Source organism: Carassius carassius, chromosome 18 (genome assembly GCF_963082965.1).
Source record: "Carassius carassius chromosome 18, fCarCar2.1, whole genome shotgun sequence".
NCBI lineage: Eukaryota > Metazoa > Chordata > Actinopteri > Cypriniformes > Cyprinidae > Carassius > Carassius carassius.
In genome coordinates, this window is record NC_081772.1 from 50,965 (window position 1) to 65,697 (window position 14,733).

The 14,733-nt window shown below is 38.2% G+C and overlaps 1 protein-coding gene across 2 annotated transcripts in view; it reads left to right on the forward strand.

Annotated features, from left to right (window-relative positions):
* Positions 1–14,733, forward strand: part of LOC132092022 (1-phosphatidylinositol 4,5-bisphosphate phosphodiesterase beta-1) — a 91,846-nt gene that overhangs the window by 21,882 nt on the left and 55,231 nt on the right. For both annotated transcript variants that reach the window (XM_059498075.1, XM_059498074.1), the window contains exon 3: positions 11,774–11,842. In XM_059498075.1, coding sequence (XP_059354058.1) covers positions 11,774–11,842 — 69 coding nt within the window. The remainder of the gene's footprint in view (positions 1–11,773; positions 11,843–14,733) is intronic.

Sequence of the window (14,733 nt, forward strand, 5' to 3'; positions counted from 1 at the left end):
TTGTCAAACAGAAGACAGCAGTGCCCTGAAATCATTTCTATGCAGAAGCCTGAACAACATAAGCTGTAAGAAAAAACGGCTGCAGGGCTTTTTCTTTCTGTTTTTGTTTTCTGTCCTGCACCGTCTGATATGCTCGAAAAGCATGCTTCATGTTCGCTGCACTTTTGCTCAATGAATCCAAGCTGTACTGTGAGAAGGTCATGGTAAGGTCAGCTCGCCGGCACTTGGCAGGTGTCTGGTACTCTCCCTCCAAAAGAAAACGTCTGTTCACAAAACAAGGTGCAGGGCAGGTCTTTGGATGAGGCTGTGGCCTTTGATAGCTGAAATAAACCAAAGTTTACTGTCCACAGCTGACAAACACGGTGTAGCTCACGATGAACAATTACACATAACAGATCAAGTCAAGTCAAGTCTGCTTTATTTTCACATGTACAGAACATACATACAGAGAATCGAAATTGTGTTACTCTCAGACCCATGGTGTATAAAGATAACATTAACAGTAGAGCCTAAAAATCTAGATCAAATATAAAATATTAAATACAACTATACAAGTAAGGGCATGTAAAAATAAAAGATATAAAAATAAAGTTAAATAAAGCAGCACAAGGCACATGGCAGATAGAGTGCAAACCAGTGAAGTGAACAAACAGTGCAGATAAAAAGATTTTAGTGCAAAAAAAGCTTATTCAGTCTGACTAAAGCGACAAAGGGCTCAAGAGCAGTTCTTTTATTTAAATGAATGTTTGTTAGTTGCTTTGACCTAATGTATTTTGTTTAAAGTGCTATATAAATAAAGGTGACTTGATTGACTTGACCAATGCAAAGTGACTGGTGCATGTCATCATATGTCAGTGGGGGGGGGGGGGGTGGAAGGACCTGGGGATGTGGGATCTGGGGGTGGGGGGGGGGGGGGTCATAGTTCAGTGGTGCCTGGGGCAGAAGAAGGACGGGGGGCAAGTTCGGGAGGGAGTTCAGCTTCCTGACAGCCTGATGGATGAAGCTGTCCTTCAGTCTGCTGGTCCTCCCTGATGGCAGCAGGCTGAAGAAGCTGTGTGATGGGTGAGTGGGATCACCTGTGATGCAGAGGGCTTTACAGGTGAGACAGGCTCTATAAATGTTCTGGAGGGAGGGGAGAGAGACACCAATGATCTTCTCAGCTGCTCTCACTATGCGTTGCAGAGTCTTTCAGCAAGACGCGTTGCAGGCGCCGTACCACACAGTGATGCAGCTCGTCAGGATGCTCTCGATGGTGCCTCTGTAGAAGGTGTACATGATGGGGGCCGGGGCTCTGGCTCTCCTCAGTGTGTGGAGGAAGCAAACGGTCTATACGACAGTTCCTGGTGCTTCATTACCGCATGTATTAGTGAAGTGGGGTGTAGTAGAGATCTGCTCTTATTAGACCTGGTGGAACACACAGCAGATGACAAATCAAGGACATGGTTTTGACACATATGTGTTTATTTTCAAGAGAATAACAATAACTTTCATTAAACAATGTTCTTTGCTGTACTGGGAAGAGAAAGCTTGTAAGATGAAGGTGTGCTTTTCTATTTTTCTCTGCCTTAGGCCTTACCTTATGCCAGATCCTAGATGGCCACAACCTCTCATAAAGCACATTGTGAATTCACACACTGTGTGCAGGTTAACAGTGTTTGTTTTTCATACTGCAAACTACTTTTAGTAATCTAGTTCTAATACACCAGCTGTTATAAATGCTCGTTTTGACTCTTCAAATAACTTGATGTCCAACAGATCCAAACATACATTTGCTGAAACTATTAAGGACAGGTTTTTTTGTTTTGTTTTTAGAGATAAACTATTTGAGTGTAGGTCTATGGCTGTGTGAGTCTGTGCAGAAGTGCTGTAAGCAAACCACTTTCAGCCATGTGTTAAATAAAGACCAAAAAAACTGCACTTCTAAAAGCACATGTAAAAGAAAAATGTAACAGCTTTTGTCAGCACTTCGCTGCTATTATAAAAGTACAGCTTTGCTATAGAAAAGCTACATGATTTAATAAATATTTAAACTCCTAACTTATACCTTTAAACTGAGAAATGTGTTAATAGCTAATCAAAGCAACACCGATTGAGTCAGAGAGAGGATGGCTTTGATTATCATTATAAATGGGAAAAAAACATCCAAATGCAAATAAATAACATATTATTTGCGTTCAGACATCTGTCATTCCATACATTTATATATAATTATCGCCTCCTTCTCTGTGCTGTGAGATCAGCTGATGAGCATCTACATTATTAAAAGTTTTCAGCAAACTGAAGCTTATTTGAATAGATTCAAAACAGAGAACCGTATAGAAGCAGGCTGACTTAACTTTCTTTCAGTGTGGATTTGCATGTCACTGTTTGACTGTTGTCTCAAAGCGTGAGATCTTATAATAGCTGCACGAGGACACAGTCATGACATGGTTGTTAAAGATCTGGGCTGTAAGTGAAAGTACCACCATTATGCCCTAGAGAAAGATACTTTACTAAGCTCAGGTTACTTCTCCATTCAGGACATGTGAATTTGAGCTAAACAATGAGGAGCTTTCTATTTACACTTAAAACCTTACTTGGCTAGTCTTGTGCACTGGCAAGTGGTGAAGGTTTTTCTGTGAACTTGTTCTTTAGGACAGTTTGTTTCAATCAGCTGGTTAAAAAAACTTATGCAGTTTGTTTATGTAATCACACAATGATAACAATAACTATAGACAATTATATTATTGAAGCACCTTATAATGATGTGAAATGTGGATGTTTTAATGTCTAAAGCATGTCAAGCGAATAAACTAGTCTAAATCAGCTCACCTCTTTACATAAGCCATGAGAAACCATTCAATTCAAGTTTATTTGTATAGCGCTTTTTACGATACAAATCATTGCAAAGCAACTTTACAGAAAATTAAGTTTCAACAATATTTAGTAGTAGCTTATCAGTGGTGATCAGTTTATGTGCATAATGACAGGAATTTTCTGAAAAATTTATACAAGACGTAGTCAACCAGACAATGAACACTATTAACAGCAATTATTATGTGATTGCATAGTAAGTAGCAATATTTGTTAGTTCTATTGTTGATTCAGGGTCAGCATCATCTGGGGTCCTCTGAGGGTCAGCATCATCTCTTCTCAGGTGTTCTGGATCCAGACTGGAGCTTGTGTAAATCCTAGTTACCACGGGATGAAGATCCAGCAGAAACAGAGAAACAAATAGAGACATCATTAGCATAGCTGCTGATCCAACAAAGTAAAATTAATTAGTCTAACCCAAGATAAAGAATAAGAATGCACATTTGATCAGATGCAACTACACTCACAATTTAAGAGATACATTATTCAAATGCTTGGCGAAAGAGATGCATTTTTAATCTAGATTTAAACAGAGAGAGTGTGTCTGAACCCTGAACATTATCAGGAAGGCTATTCCAGAGTTTGGGAGCCAAATGTGAGAAAGCTCTACCTCCTTTAGTGGACTTTGCTATCCTAGGAACTACCAAAAGTCCAGCGTTTTGTGACCTTAGGGTGCGTGATGGGTTGTAGCGTGGTAGAAGGCTAGTTAGGTACGCAGGAGCTAAACCATTTAGGGGCTTATAGGTAAGTAATGATAATTTGTAACTGATACAGAACTTAATAGGTAGCCAGTGCAGAGACTGTAAAATTGGGGTAATATGATCATATTTTCTTGACCTGGTAAGGACTCTAGCTGTCTAAATGGGTGATTTATTAGATGCTGATGAAACATTTGCTCCTTTAGTGATGATCTTTGTCCTGCTCCTGTAAAGATGGATCTAGTTTTCCCCCAACATTTTCAACATGCTATTTCATGTTCTGTACTGATCTGTTCTGAATGTGTAGCCCCACATTCTCTGGAAATTTTTCGACCACGTCTGTCACGTGGTTTGTCAGTAGGAACACATCTGCTAGATTAAATTTAAATGCTTATTAACTTAGAAAATACTTTTTAAGTGTAAAACATTGTTACATTGAATCCTTTGATCACTGGATGTGTTATAATCTTTTTAAAAGATTACTATAAATCTAGCTTTCCATTCTTCAGAGGTCTTTTAATGCAGAGATAACCGAATCCAATTTCTCCTCACCGGTCACGCTGTTCTCTGGTTTGCATTGAAGCTGCGGCAGGCATCTCCGGTCTGCTGCAGAGACGCTTTATTCACACACGTGTCTTAATCCTCACTTCAAAATCTGGTAACAAGGTTTTTCCACTTTCCATTTTCCACTTCAGTTACATGACTTTGATTTAACTTGTGTCCATGTTTGAGGTTTTGCATGTATGGAACCAGGATAATGTGATGTTTTTCACACTTTTCAGTAACTAGTGTTTCGGTGACAACTCAGTCCGAACCCTGAAGGATTTGAGGTAGTTTAGTTGATCTGTGATGGCTGAGAAACTGGAGGATAGTTTTTGGTTGTTCCTTTCTTTTCCCTTGATCCTCTTCTTTTGCTCCATTTCTGCTTTCTCTTTTAAGTGTGTCAGAGATGTAGGTCACATGTTCTTTTTTTCTTGTGAGCAGTCAATTCAATTTGGAGAATGATAAGAGGGTATCAAATTTAAATGGCAAGCAGGTGCTTTGGGGCCGGCGCTGACACGGGCCTGTCATACCTAAAATACTGGCCCCCTGCGTCATTGTTCCTCGAGAGAGAAAGGAAAGAACAAGAAAAAGATAACAACAGCCATTAACATCCATCATTAAATTAGAAACAAACACAATGAGCAATGGAATGCCACAGGAATAGTATAAGCATCTAAAACTGATCTTCAGAAATAATGTCTTCAGAGCACAAGGGTTGGCTTCCGTAGCTTTAGCCCTATTCGTACAGGATTAGTTTTACCTGGTGACCTCCAGTCATTTGTAATAATCGTGGAGGTTGTCTGTGATCTCAATCCTGTGCGAATCGGCCATGTCTTTAATTTGTAAAGTAAAAATTCCCCAAAAATGAGCTGGAATATTCCGCCAAACCAACGTGATCTCATGAGAATACGTGTGTATTTTTACGTTAAATGTGGTTCTACCACACGTACATTTACTTACGTTTTCATGCACATAAAAACGTACAACTTAGACGTATTTATAGCAGTAAAACGTACAAATACTTACGTGTTAGCAGCTAAAAAAACGTAAATAATCTAACGTAAAGTGTGAATTTATATGAATTCCCATGTATTAATAATAAAATCGTGGCTTTAATGATTTAAATCTGCTGTATTTAATTGTCATATCAATAAATGTTTTTATTGAATTTATTGAAAGCAGTTTACTCATCTACTTAATAGGAAATAACATTTCTGTGCATGCTGCCAACCATAGATACACAAAAGCACAGCATACAATTACAAATCACATCCATTTTATTTGTTTGCTGTACTCCATATCTTTAGAATCCAGATGTTTGCAAGGAACATATCCATATCAATCGATCTTCATCTTCATTCTCAGCAACAGCGTCCGTCACAGTCAAAGCCCGCGCTCTTTATGATTCGAATTTGAAAATAGCGCCAGTGCGCCACAGGAACGTTACGACATGGTTTACGGCACTAATATCGAACTCTCATTGGTTCTCACATAATTTGTCACAGATTGGGACATGTCGTGTTTCAGTTGATAGACATTTGAAATCAGTACTGCTACTGCGCCAATGCGCCTTCACGGAGAGAAGACAGATTCATAATTTCACGGATTAATAAATTAAATTCTGCTCTTTACCCTATAAAAACTATTACCTCCAGAGAGGACTGCGACTGGAACTCATTATCATTTGAACTTCTTTTGGTACCACTTTTGAGATTTTTTCGCAAAAAATAAATGATTAACATTATGTTTGTTTGTCTGTTATTTGTTTATTTATAACAGTAACATTATGTAGTTTTAAGAAATGGTTATGGGTAGGTTTAGGGGTAGGTGTAAGATTAACGTTAGTGGCTCAAAATAACGTTTTAATGTTATATTTTTACTAAAATTGTGTTTTATTATGTTTTATTCTTTTAACATTCTGTATAAAATGGGCAGGTTTAGGTTCGGGTGAGGTATAGGGATCTTACATTTATCAAAAAAAAAATTATAAAAAGGGAAAATATACATAAATATTAAAAAAATTAATCCGATACGCATTGAAAAGCAGCTTCATGAGCAAATTTCTATGGATAACTGACTGGTCAGAGAACACGTTCTATCTGTACGTATTTGAGGTTGTTTTTACGTAAATTTCGATACGTATCGAACCTGTAATTACGTCCAGATAATACGTAAATGACACTGTAAATACGTAAAGGCACATACGTATTGGACAGTTTTAATTTACGTCTGAATATGTACATTTTGATTGTGAGATCAGGCTGGCCAAACACAGAGGTCCTGTGATGATATTAGTCCCATACGAATCGACATCTCTGTTATGTGGCCAGCATTTGGCAGGTTGTTGTATATATAATTTATTGAGGTTTTTGTTTGCTGTGCACCTTTTTATACATCTTTTGCAAAGAATAGAGCTGCATTGGAGAGTTTGATAGTATTTTGGGTGCTGTCATATCACTACACTTTACAATTTGCTGAAAGAGAAAGTTGAAAAGGTTTTGAGGTCAATGTGTTACAAATAAATCAAACATAAAGCTCAAGATATTATTTTAACCTGGTGAAATGTAAATGACACAGCGCACAAGAATATATTAGTTTCTTTTTTTTAAATCCATCTAAGCTGCCCATAGAACGGGAATCTCAAAGCCCTGACATCTGGGTATCGGAGGAAATAAGTCAGTAAATTTGAGGGAAATCACAGGCTTCACTTATCCTGTGCAAATCCAGAGAAGAACTGTAATCCAAAATACATAAAAAACCAGTACTGTTTTAGACACTTACATGAATTAAATTAATTTAGTGTGGCCACCTTTTAAAGTCGTTTGCAGGTTGGTCGTCTTCAAACATGTATTTCTAGAAAGAGAGCTTGTAAACCCCTTTAAAATGTACACCACTCTAGCAGATAAAAGATATTGTACTTCTTTTATTTAAATATTGAAAAATCACAACGGTAAACCACTTCCATCCTCTCGCAATAGTTAGGGAAAAAGCTCGTTCTAGTGAAAGCTGGATCTCCTCATTATACAGTCACTTTTGGTCCAAATGTGCAGAAAAGCTAAGAATGTACAGGAACTGGAGGATTTTTCTGAAGGATATAATGGCACTCATGAACAACTATCACAGAAAGCAATGTAAAGTTGCATCTTTCTAGTTTTAACAGAGGGTCCACTGATAGAGTCATTGCGTCTGACTCTCTGTATTCTGCACATGTAGTGAGAGAACATGATATTGTGATTCACAGGGTTATTTTGAAGCTGAACTGTGGCTAACAGGGCTGCTTGTCATACCGTATAAGACTAATTTAGATCCTGAGGCACAGTTGTGTCTCCCCCATACTTAACAAAGCTCTGACATCCACAAAGACATCAAATGGTTTGCTGGTTGTTTTGCTTGACATTGACTGAAATCTTAGCACTGCAGACAGCTCAGGATAGTGTTTCCATGCCATGTGCTGCGGTTGCGCTGGCGTAACGAGAACAGAGTTTTAAATAGATGGAGACTGACCTTGATACGGCAGGTAATGATGCTGATGACGTTTGCGTTGCTTCGACAGCATGTCTGGCTGCTGACAGTACAAGTTCTGTTGTTCTTTCCTCTTCCTGACAGCAAGAGACTGGCGACGAGTGAAGGATTGTTCAACGGAGCTGCTCAGTTTATAAGGCTGTTCTTCCAGTCACGTCAGTCTGTTTTCTAACTCAGATGTATATACAGATTTACAGGCATCTGTTTCAATATTGCTCACATGCCAGTGACTATCACTGGCTATCATATCTGTAGCTCTATATTTCCTGTAGTCTGTATACACAGGTTTATATCAGTCCATCAGGAAACAAAATCCTCAGAAGTTCAAGAGTTAGTGACTAGATTTGACAGCGTTTGGTGGGTTCAATCATGATCAATCATGAAGCATTTACACGCTGAATTAATGACCCAATCTTGAGCAGTTCCACTGTTCCCAGATTTTAGATTTATTTGCCTCTAATCACATTAAAAAGCAGGCAGTTTGTAGTCAGAATATATTACAATGCAAAGTCAGAACTTTATGTAGTAAGAAGTCTGACTACACTCATATGCTGTGGTTTGGTTTTTTGATGGCAAATGTAAAATCACCAGGCCTTCGCAATAACATACTGTCACCCTAAAGAGCACGCATCTACAGATCTGTCCCATCGTGCAATGAAAAGCTCTCTGCCTTACACCATGTCCTGACCACACACAACATGACACGTGATAAAAGATATCTTTTCCATGTTAATTTGAGTTTTTGTCCTAATCCGTTGTGACTGCGACAGGCAAAGTTTATCTTTTAGAAACCGTTTCTATTTATGTGGCCTCGCTGCTGGAACAACAACATACAAACTATGACAATGATAATCTCAGGTAGAGATTATGTGCTTTATTCAATGTTAAAAGTGAGTTTGAATATCATTTTGCTTGACCTTAATAGCCATACTGAAAGCAACAACAGATAGTTTACCTCAGATTTCGAAAAAATAAATTAAAGCAAACATGTTTGTTAAAACTGTGAACTCAGTGCAAACAAGTGTAATCTATAACAAAGATGGAATCAGTCCCTCAGTATTTACCTTTAATAATGTTAAAAAGCTTTAATATTTAATAATTGGATTATAAACTTATCCATTTCATTGGGAGTGCTGTACTTTGGAGAGAGAACCCATATTTGATGTTTGAGTGATTCTGTCGCGTCTGGCGAGGACAGACAAACTGCTCTTCGCTGGACTCTTGTAGCGTTACGTCTGGTTGGGACATGGTGTCAAGCCATCAAAAGTCCTTTTCCCCAGATATAATCACCATCCATTTGATTCATTTGAGTTTAAAGCGGAGGGTCTCCCTTAATCGATGTAGTGTTGGCTGTTTGCAGTGGGAGGTGTTTCGAGTCAAAGGTTAGCATTTCCAGCCTTAGCATAAAGGTCTTGCTTTGAAGTGTGTTTTAAAAAGCCACAGCGCTGTGTGAAGCCACATCCAGTCACGGAAAGAGGGAGAGAGTGTGTGTGTGAGTGTGTTTGTGAACAATCATCTCTACTATTGCAGTAGTTACACAGCAGGGCCACATGAGTTCAAATACATTTGGAACTCTACAGCTTCCCATTATATATTCATTTCAATGGAAATGTGGCTACAGTACCTCTAAAATGCACAGGCAGTTCAACCATATGCAAACTTTATGGTTCCCTCAACCATTTCCCCTATCCTTTCATATTAATTTAATACACAAAATATTATAAAAGATAATTACATTAGATTATAACACAGATAATTTTCAGTGCCACAAACTGCTGCTTTACTTCTTCTTACTAGATGTTTAGCTCTGCAAAGACAGAGAATGCACCAGTATCATCAATCATTACATCAAAAACCCTCTTATTGCTCACGGAAATTGCAGCCATTCTGTTTATGTTTCCTTCTCAGCATCATGCTCATGAGAAGCTAGTGAATATATTTGCATATAGGCACATGCGGTTTTGTGTAATGTGTAACCAGATTTTGTTGTCAAATCCAGTAACAGTCTTGATCTTCTGAGGTCTATGGTGGACTGATATAACCTTGTGCATGCAGACTTTCCCTACAGCAGTGCTCCGACTGGAGCTGGACACATCATGTACAGTACAGATCAGCTTCATTGGTGTCATCACATGCAGATGTAAACACATTTGTGAGCATTTATTGTCCGATCTGTGGTTTTGAAAATAAATTAAGTAAAAGCCACTGCCTAATCCAGGTCAGAAGTGTCACTGTGCCTATATATTATCATTGATAATCAGATGATTTCAGTAAGGTTTTGCCATTTTACTTAGCAATATGAATCAGACCATCGTCTGTCTGATGTCAGATTAGAAGTGGTGTGCATCAGCCCAAACTTCAGTCATTTAGGAACTCCAAAATGTTGATGTTGAACAGAAATCCATTATTTTCCACAGCCTATAAATGTCACTTTTCATTAATATCCATTTCAGCTTTTGTGAACAGAAAACAGTATAGAGGACAGGACTGTCCTCGTGTCATTGTGTCCTGTAGAGCATCACTCACACCTTTGCGTGTGTCTCTTTTACGAAACAGTTTATTTAAACGTCTGTCTCACTCTTTAAACACTTCTCAGAGAGGCAAACAAAAGGTTCTGAACCCGATGCCCTTGTTGGGTTAGAGACCAATTTAATCAGCTTTAGAGGGTGTTGTCATCGTATCATATGTTGATAGTGTCTGATAGTGTGTGTGGCCGAGTCAATCCATTGACCTCTGTAAGAGAAGAAAAGATGCTGACACTTCGTGACTACAGCGGACTGCAGAAGACAACATCATGTCTACATTTGGTAATTTCTTCTGAATCAAAACATGCATGATCTCACTGATAATGCTTTAGATAACTGCTAACAAGTGTTGAAATTAAACTGAAGGAGGAAATTATTAATTCTCTCAACACTGTCTGAAGGTGCACAAAGACTATTCAGAAGCGTTAGTTTTCCGCCAACTTTGTCCCTTACAATTACAAAGATCTTGAAGATTAGAATCTTGCTTATTACTTATAAAGAACTGAATGGTCAGCTGTGATCTTAAAACTCTAATAATTTGATAATATCTAGAGCAGGGGTCATCAATTCTTCGTCATCAGTTAGGAACCTAGGTGTGCTATTTGATCGCAATCTTTCCTTAGAAAGCCACGTTTCTAGCATTTGTAAAACTGCATTTTTCCATCTCAAAAATATATCTAAATTATGGCCTATGCTCTCAATGTCAAATGCAGAAATGTTAATCCATGCATTTATGATCTCAAGGTTAGATTATTGTAATGCTTTATTGGGTGGTTGTTCTGCACGCTTAGTAAACAAACTACAGCTAGTCCAAAATGCAGCAGCAAGAGTTCTTACTAGAACCAGGAAGTATGACCATATTAGCCCGGTCCTGTCAACACTGCACTGGCTCCCTATCAAGCATCGCATAGATTTTAAAATATTGCTTATTACTTATAAAGCCCTGAATGGTTTAGCACCTCAGTATTTGAATGAGCTCATTTTACATTATAATCCTCTACGTCCGCTACGTTCTCAAAACTCAGGCAATTTGATAATACCTAGAATATCAAAATCAACTGCAGGCGGCAGATCCTTTTCCTATTTGGCGCCTAAACTCTGGAATAACCTACCTAACATTGTTCGGGAGGCAGACACACTCTTGCAGTTTAAATCTAGATTAAAGACCCATCTCTTTAACCTGGCTTATACATAATACCTTATTACATTTCTATAATTCAAATCCTATAATTCTATAAATTCTATCATTCAAAATGATTGTTAGGCTGCATTAATTAGGTCAACCTGCTCAATCTGGCCAGTTTTGAGCGCTTTGTTCTAAAACAACCCTTCGATATGGTGATATATCCCGTTTGGAACATACTGAGAGTGTTTAAGGCTTCTGTATGTAAATGAGCTCTGTTCTGATTGGCTAGCGATCGGCTTGACCTTCCTCTGAACAGTACGCTGCAGCTTTAAGAACACAACATCAAAGTCTTTTATTTAAAAAGAGCAAGAAGTGACCTGTTTCCAATCATGTCACGATTATATATTCATTTAGTTTTATTACATTATTGTCTTTTGTAACTGTGCTGTGGACACAAGTTTAAACACACTGTTCTCATAATACTCATAAGTAATTTGTGATTGCAGGAGACCGACCTGTTAGATGTCTCACTGATCAAGGATACGAGAAATGGGAGGTTTGCCAAGACGCCAAAGGTAATACAGCATTTAAATGTGTTTCTGTGTTGATCATTTGTTCTTTCAATGAAGAGCTGAGCTTGTGTTTGTACAAATGCTCCACGAGATGAAACTGAACAGACTTCTTTCTGTCATTTCTGGCGCAAATACTGTATGGTTATAAATATAGAGTTTTCCAGAGAGGAATATGCTGTCAAAAAGCAAAGCTGCTTTTCACCGGATATGCCAGTAAGATTTCATGTTTCACAAATAAACGAAAGAAAGCCGTAGATCTTGTATGTGTGTATGAAAAAATCATTTTCTTTTACAATCACAGAGAGATTAGTTAGAAAATAGTTTTCCAGATAAATTGTCTTAGGTGACCAGGTCTTGTTTGTAACACCACAGGAGATTCGGCTCCAAGTGACTCATTTGTAGATCAAGAGTCAAGTCAAGAGGCATTTATTTGTCATTTGCATAGTTAACACTGGGGAAAACTGGGCATTGAAATGCTTGTGACGAGGCTCAGACATACAGTGACAATAACAAGACATAAGACATAAGACACAGACGTACATGGAGAGCACTGAGATTTTTGAGTGACTACGGTGCCCTTAGACAGAAAGACATGGACAGAGCATTATATACAAATAAGTGGAAGTAACAGGTACAATAAAGGTAATCAGTGTTTAGAGTTATGGTGTACATAAGAAGTCCTGAGGTAATATTGTGAGAATAGTAGAATGTTGAGCGTTTGAACAAGGGTTAAATGCTCCAGCTCTCTTCCAAACGTCACATCATGTCCTGTTGTCCCATAAAATCACATGCTCAGAGAACAGAATTCACTCAAGTGTATATTAACCCATGTGGGCAGTTTTGATTTTATGTTTATGTCTTGGTTTTCAGCCATCAGTCCTGTGGTGCTGTCCATTCACATCATGACTCATTAAGTCACCTGACCTGAATGTAAAACAGCCACCAGAATATGATGATATCAGGAGAACCCTGCCGTAAGATGAGCATTAACTAAACTAGACACTCCTCTGGCTTTTCTGTAAGAAACATTGTAATACCATAGTACTTTTAGTTTGTCAGGGGAATCCAGTGCATTGGCCAGGTAATGTAGGTTAATTAGTATATGCCCTCTCTCTCATATCACACTAATTTGATCGAGCTTTTTGCCCTTATGAGAAAAGAGCAGCTGTGGGCGCTCAGATTAATCATCCAAATTCATGTCAGGGAAAAAACATGGAGGGAAATAATGTTCTCATAGTTGTTGTTGTTGTTGTTGTTGTTGTTGTTGTGTGTGTGTGTGTGTGTGTGTGTGTGTGTGTGTGTGTGTGTGTGTGTGTGTGTGTGTGTGTGTGTGTGTGTGTGTGTGTGTGTGCGTGCGTGCGTGTGTGCAGGGCTATGTTGGTGCCATATTGAGATTTTACGAGAATGCATTTTGTAATGTATTTGTAGATGTTAGCCTGCTAGCTAGCTAGTCAGTCTTATTAGCTTATCCATACCTTTCATTTAAATTTTGTCCATAGATACACTGGGAAATTACATACTTAAACTTAATCATTTCATTATATGAAGCCTAGATTATAGTCATCCTTTACCAAAAAGAAGTATACTTCCAGTTTATTTTATTAAGTATACTTAAGTAAAGTTCAAGTATATTTTGAGAATGCTTTATGTAGTAAATATATCAATATATCAGTGCACTAGTAGTATACTTGTAAGAGTACTATTTCAATGCTCCTTGGGACTAAATTGGTCCACTTTCTAGTATATAAAAGTATACTTGTAAGTATACTTTAAGAATAACATTAGTAAACTTTGAGTACACAACTAAATTACATGAATGTTTTTGGTTTGTACAGAAGCAGTTAACTTAAAGCAAAAGCATTCCATGGTGTCAGTGTTACGAGTAAAGAAGTTCTAAAAAGGCTATTTCAAAATACTACACAGGCTAATACACAGCAGTTAACTTTTGATTTTTTTCACCTGTATATTGATATTTTTTTCCTGCTCTTCTTCTTTATGTCGCTTCCTGCTTTGTGCCCCTGATCATTTCCTTTTTCCACTAATTTTTTAGAAATTATACTTTAAGAGCACATGAATGGCAAAACCATTTTAACTGCATGCACCATGCATAATTAATGTGTTTTGATGATATAATGTATTATAATCAAGTCATGACATAGAAAGCTGTTGAGAGAAAAGTAAAGCAGTGTGTTTCATTATTGTAAGAACTGGCTTATGTGAATGCTGAGGCCTGAAAGCTATATCTACTGTTGGCCTTACATGGATACCTCTCTTTCTCCAGGCAGTCAATCAATTTAATTGCACATAATCTGTTTGAGACAGAAGGCTCAGGGTCCAGCTCTTTTTATCTGGGTTCTCACAGTCAGACGATCTGCCTGGACACCAGAGAGGCCGGACAAAAGCCTTTATCCAGCAGCAGATCTGTCCCGCATTCCTCTGTATACAGTAGGACCCTGTTCGGGTTTATTCGTTAGATTCCCTAAAGCCCTCATCAAATTACACTTGTTTGTGGCGATGAAATCGTAGAAGCCTCCTAACCCTGAAAGAGGAAGTCTGGGTAATTATGACCACACCTGGTCTCCACACCTTCTCTCAGCAGGTGGGCAGGTGATGACCAGTTTTCTTGTGTAGTTTATGGATCTAATGTAGTTCAGTGTAGAAACCAAAGTCAGCTTGTAATAGTTCACCCTCAATGGGCACATCTCTCGAGTTCTCACTGACTCTCAGTCCTCTACAGAGCGCTGGTGAATAATGCTCTGCTGCATTAGCTGTGGGTCTTTGTTCAATAGCCTCAACATGTTAGCATTTCATAACCAGCTTTAAAAGAAAGAGCTTGAACACTCAGATGTCTTTTATGCATGTGTTACGTTTGCTCTGAAGCCGGTGTCACATTT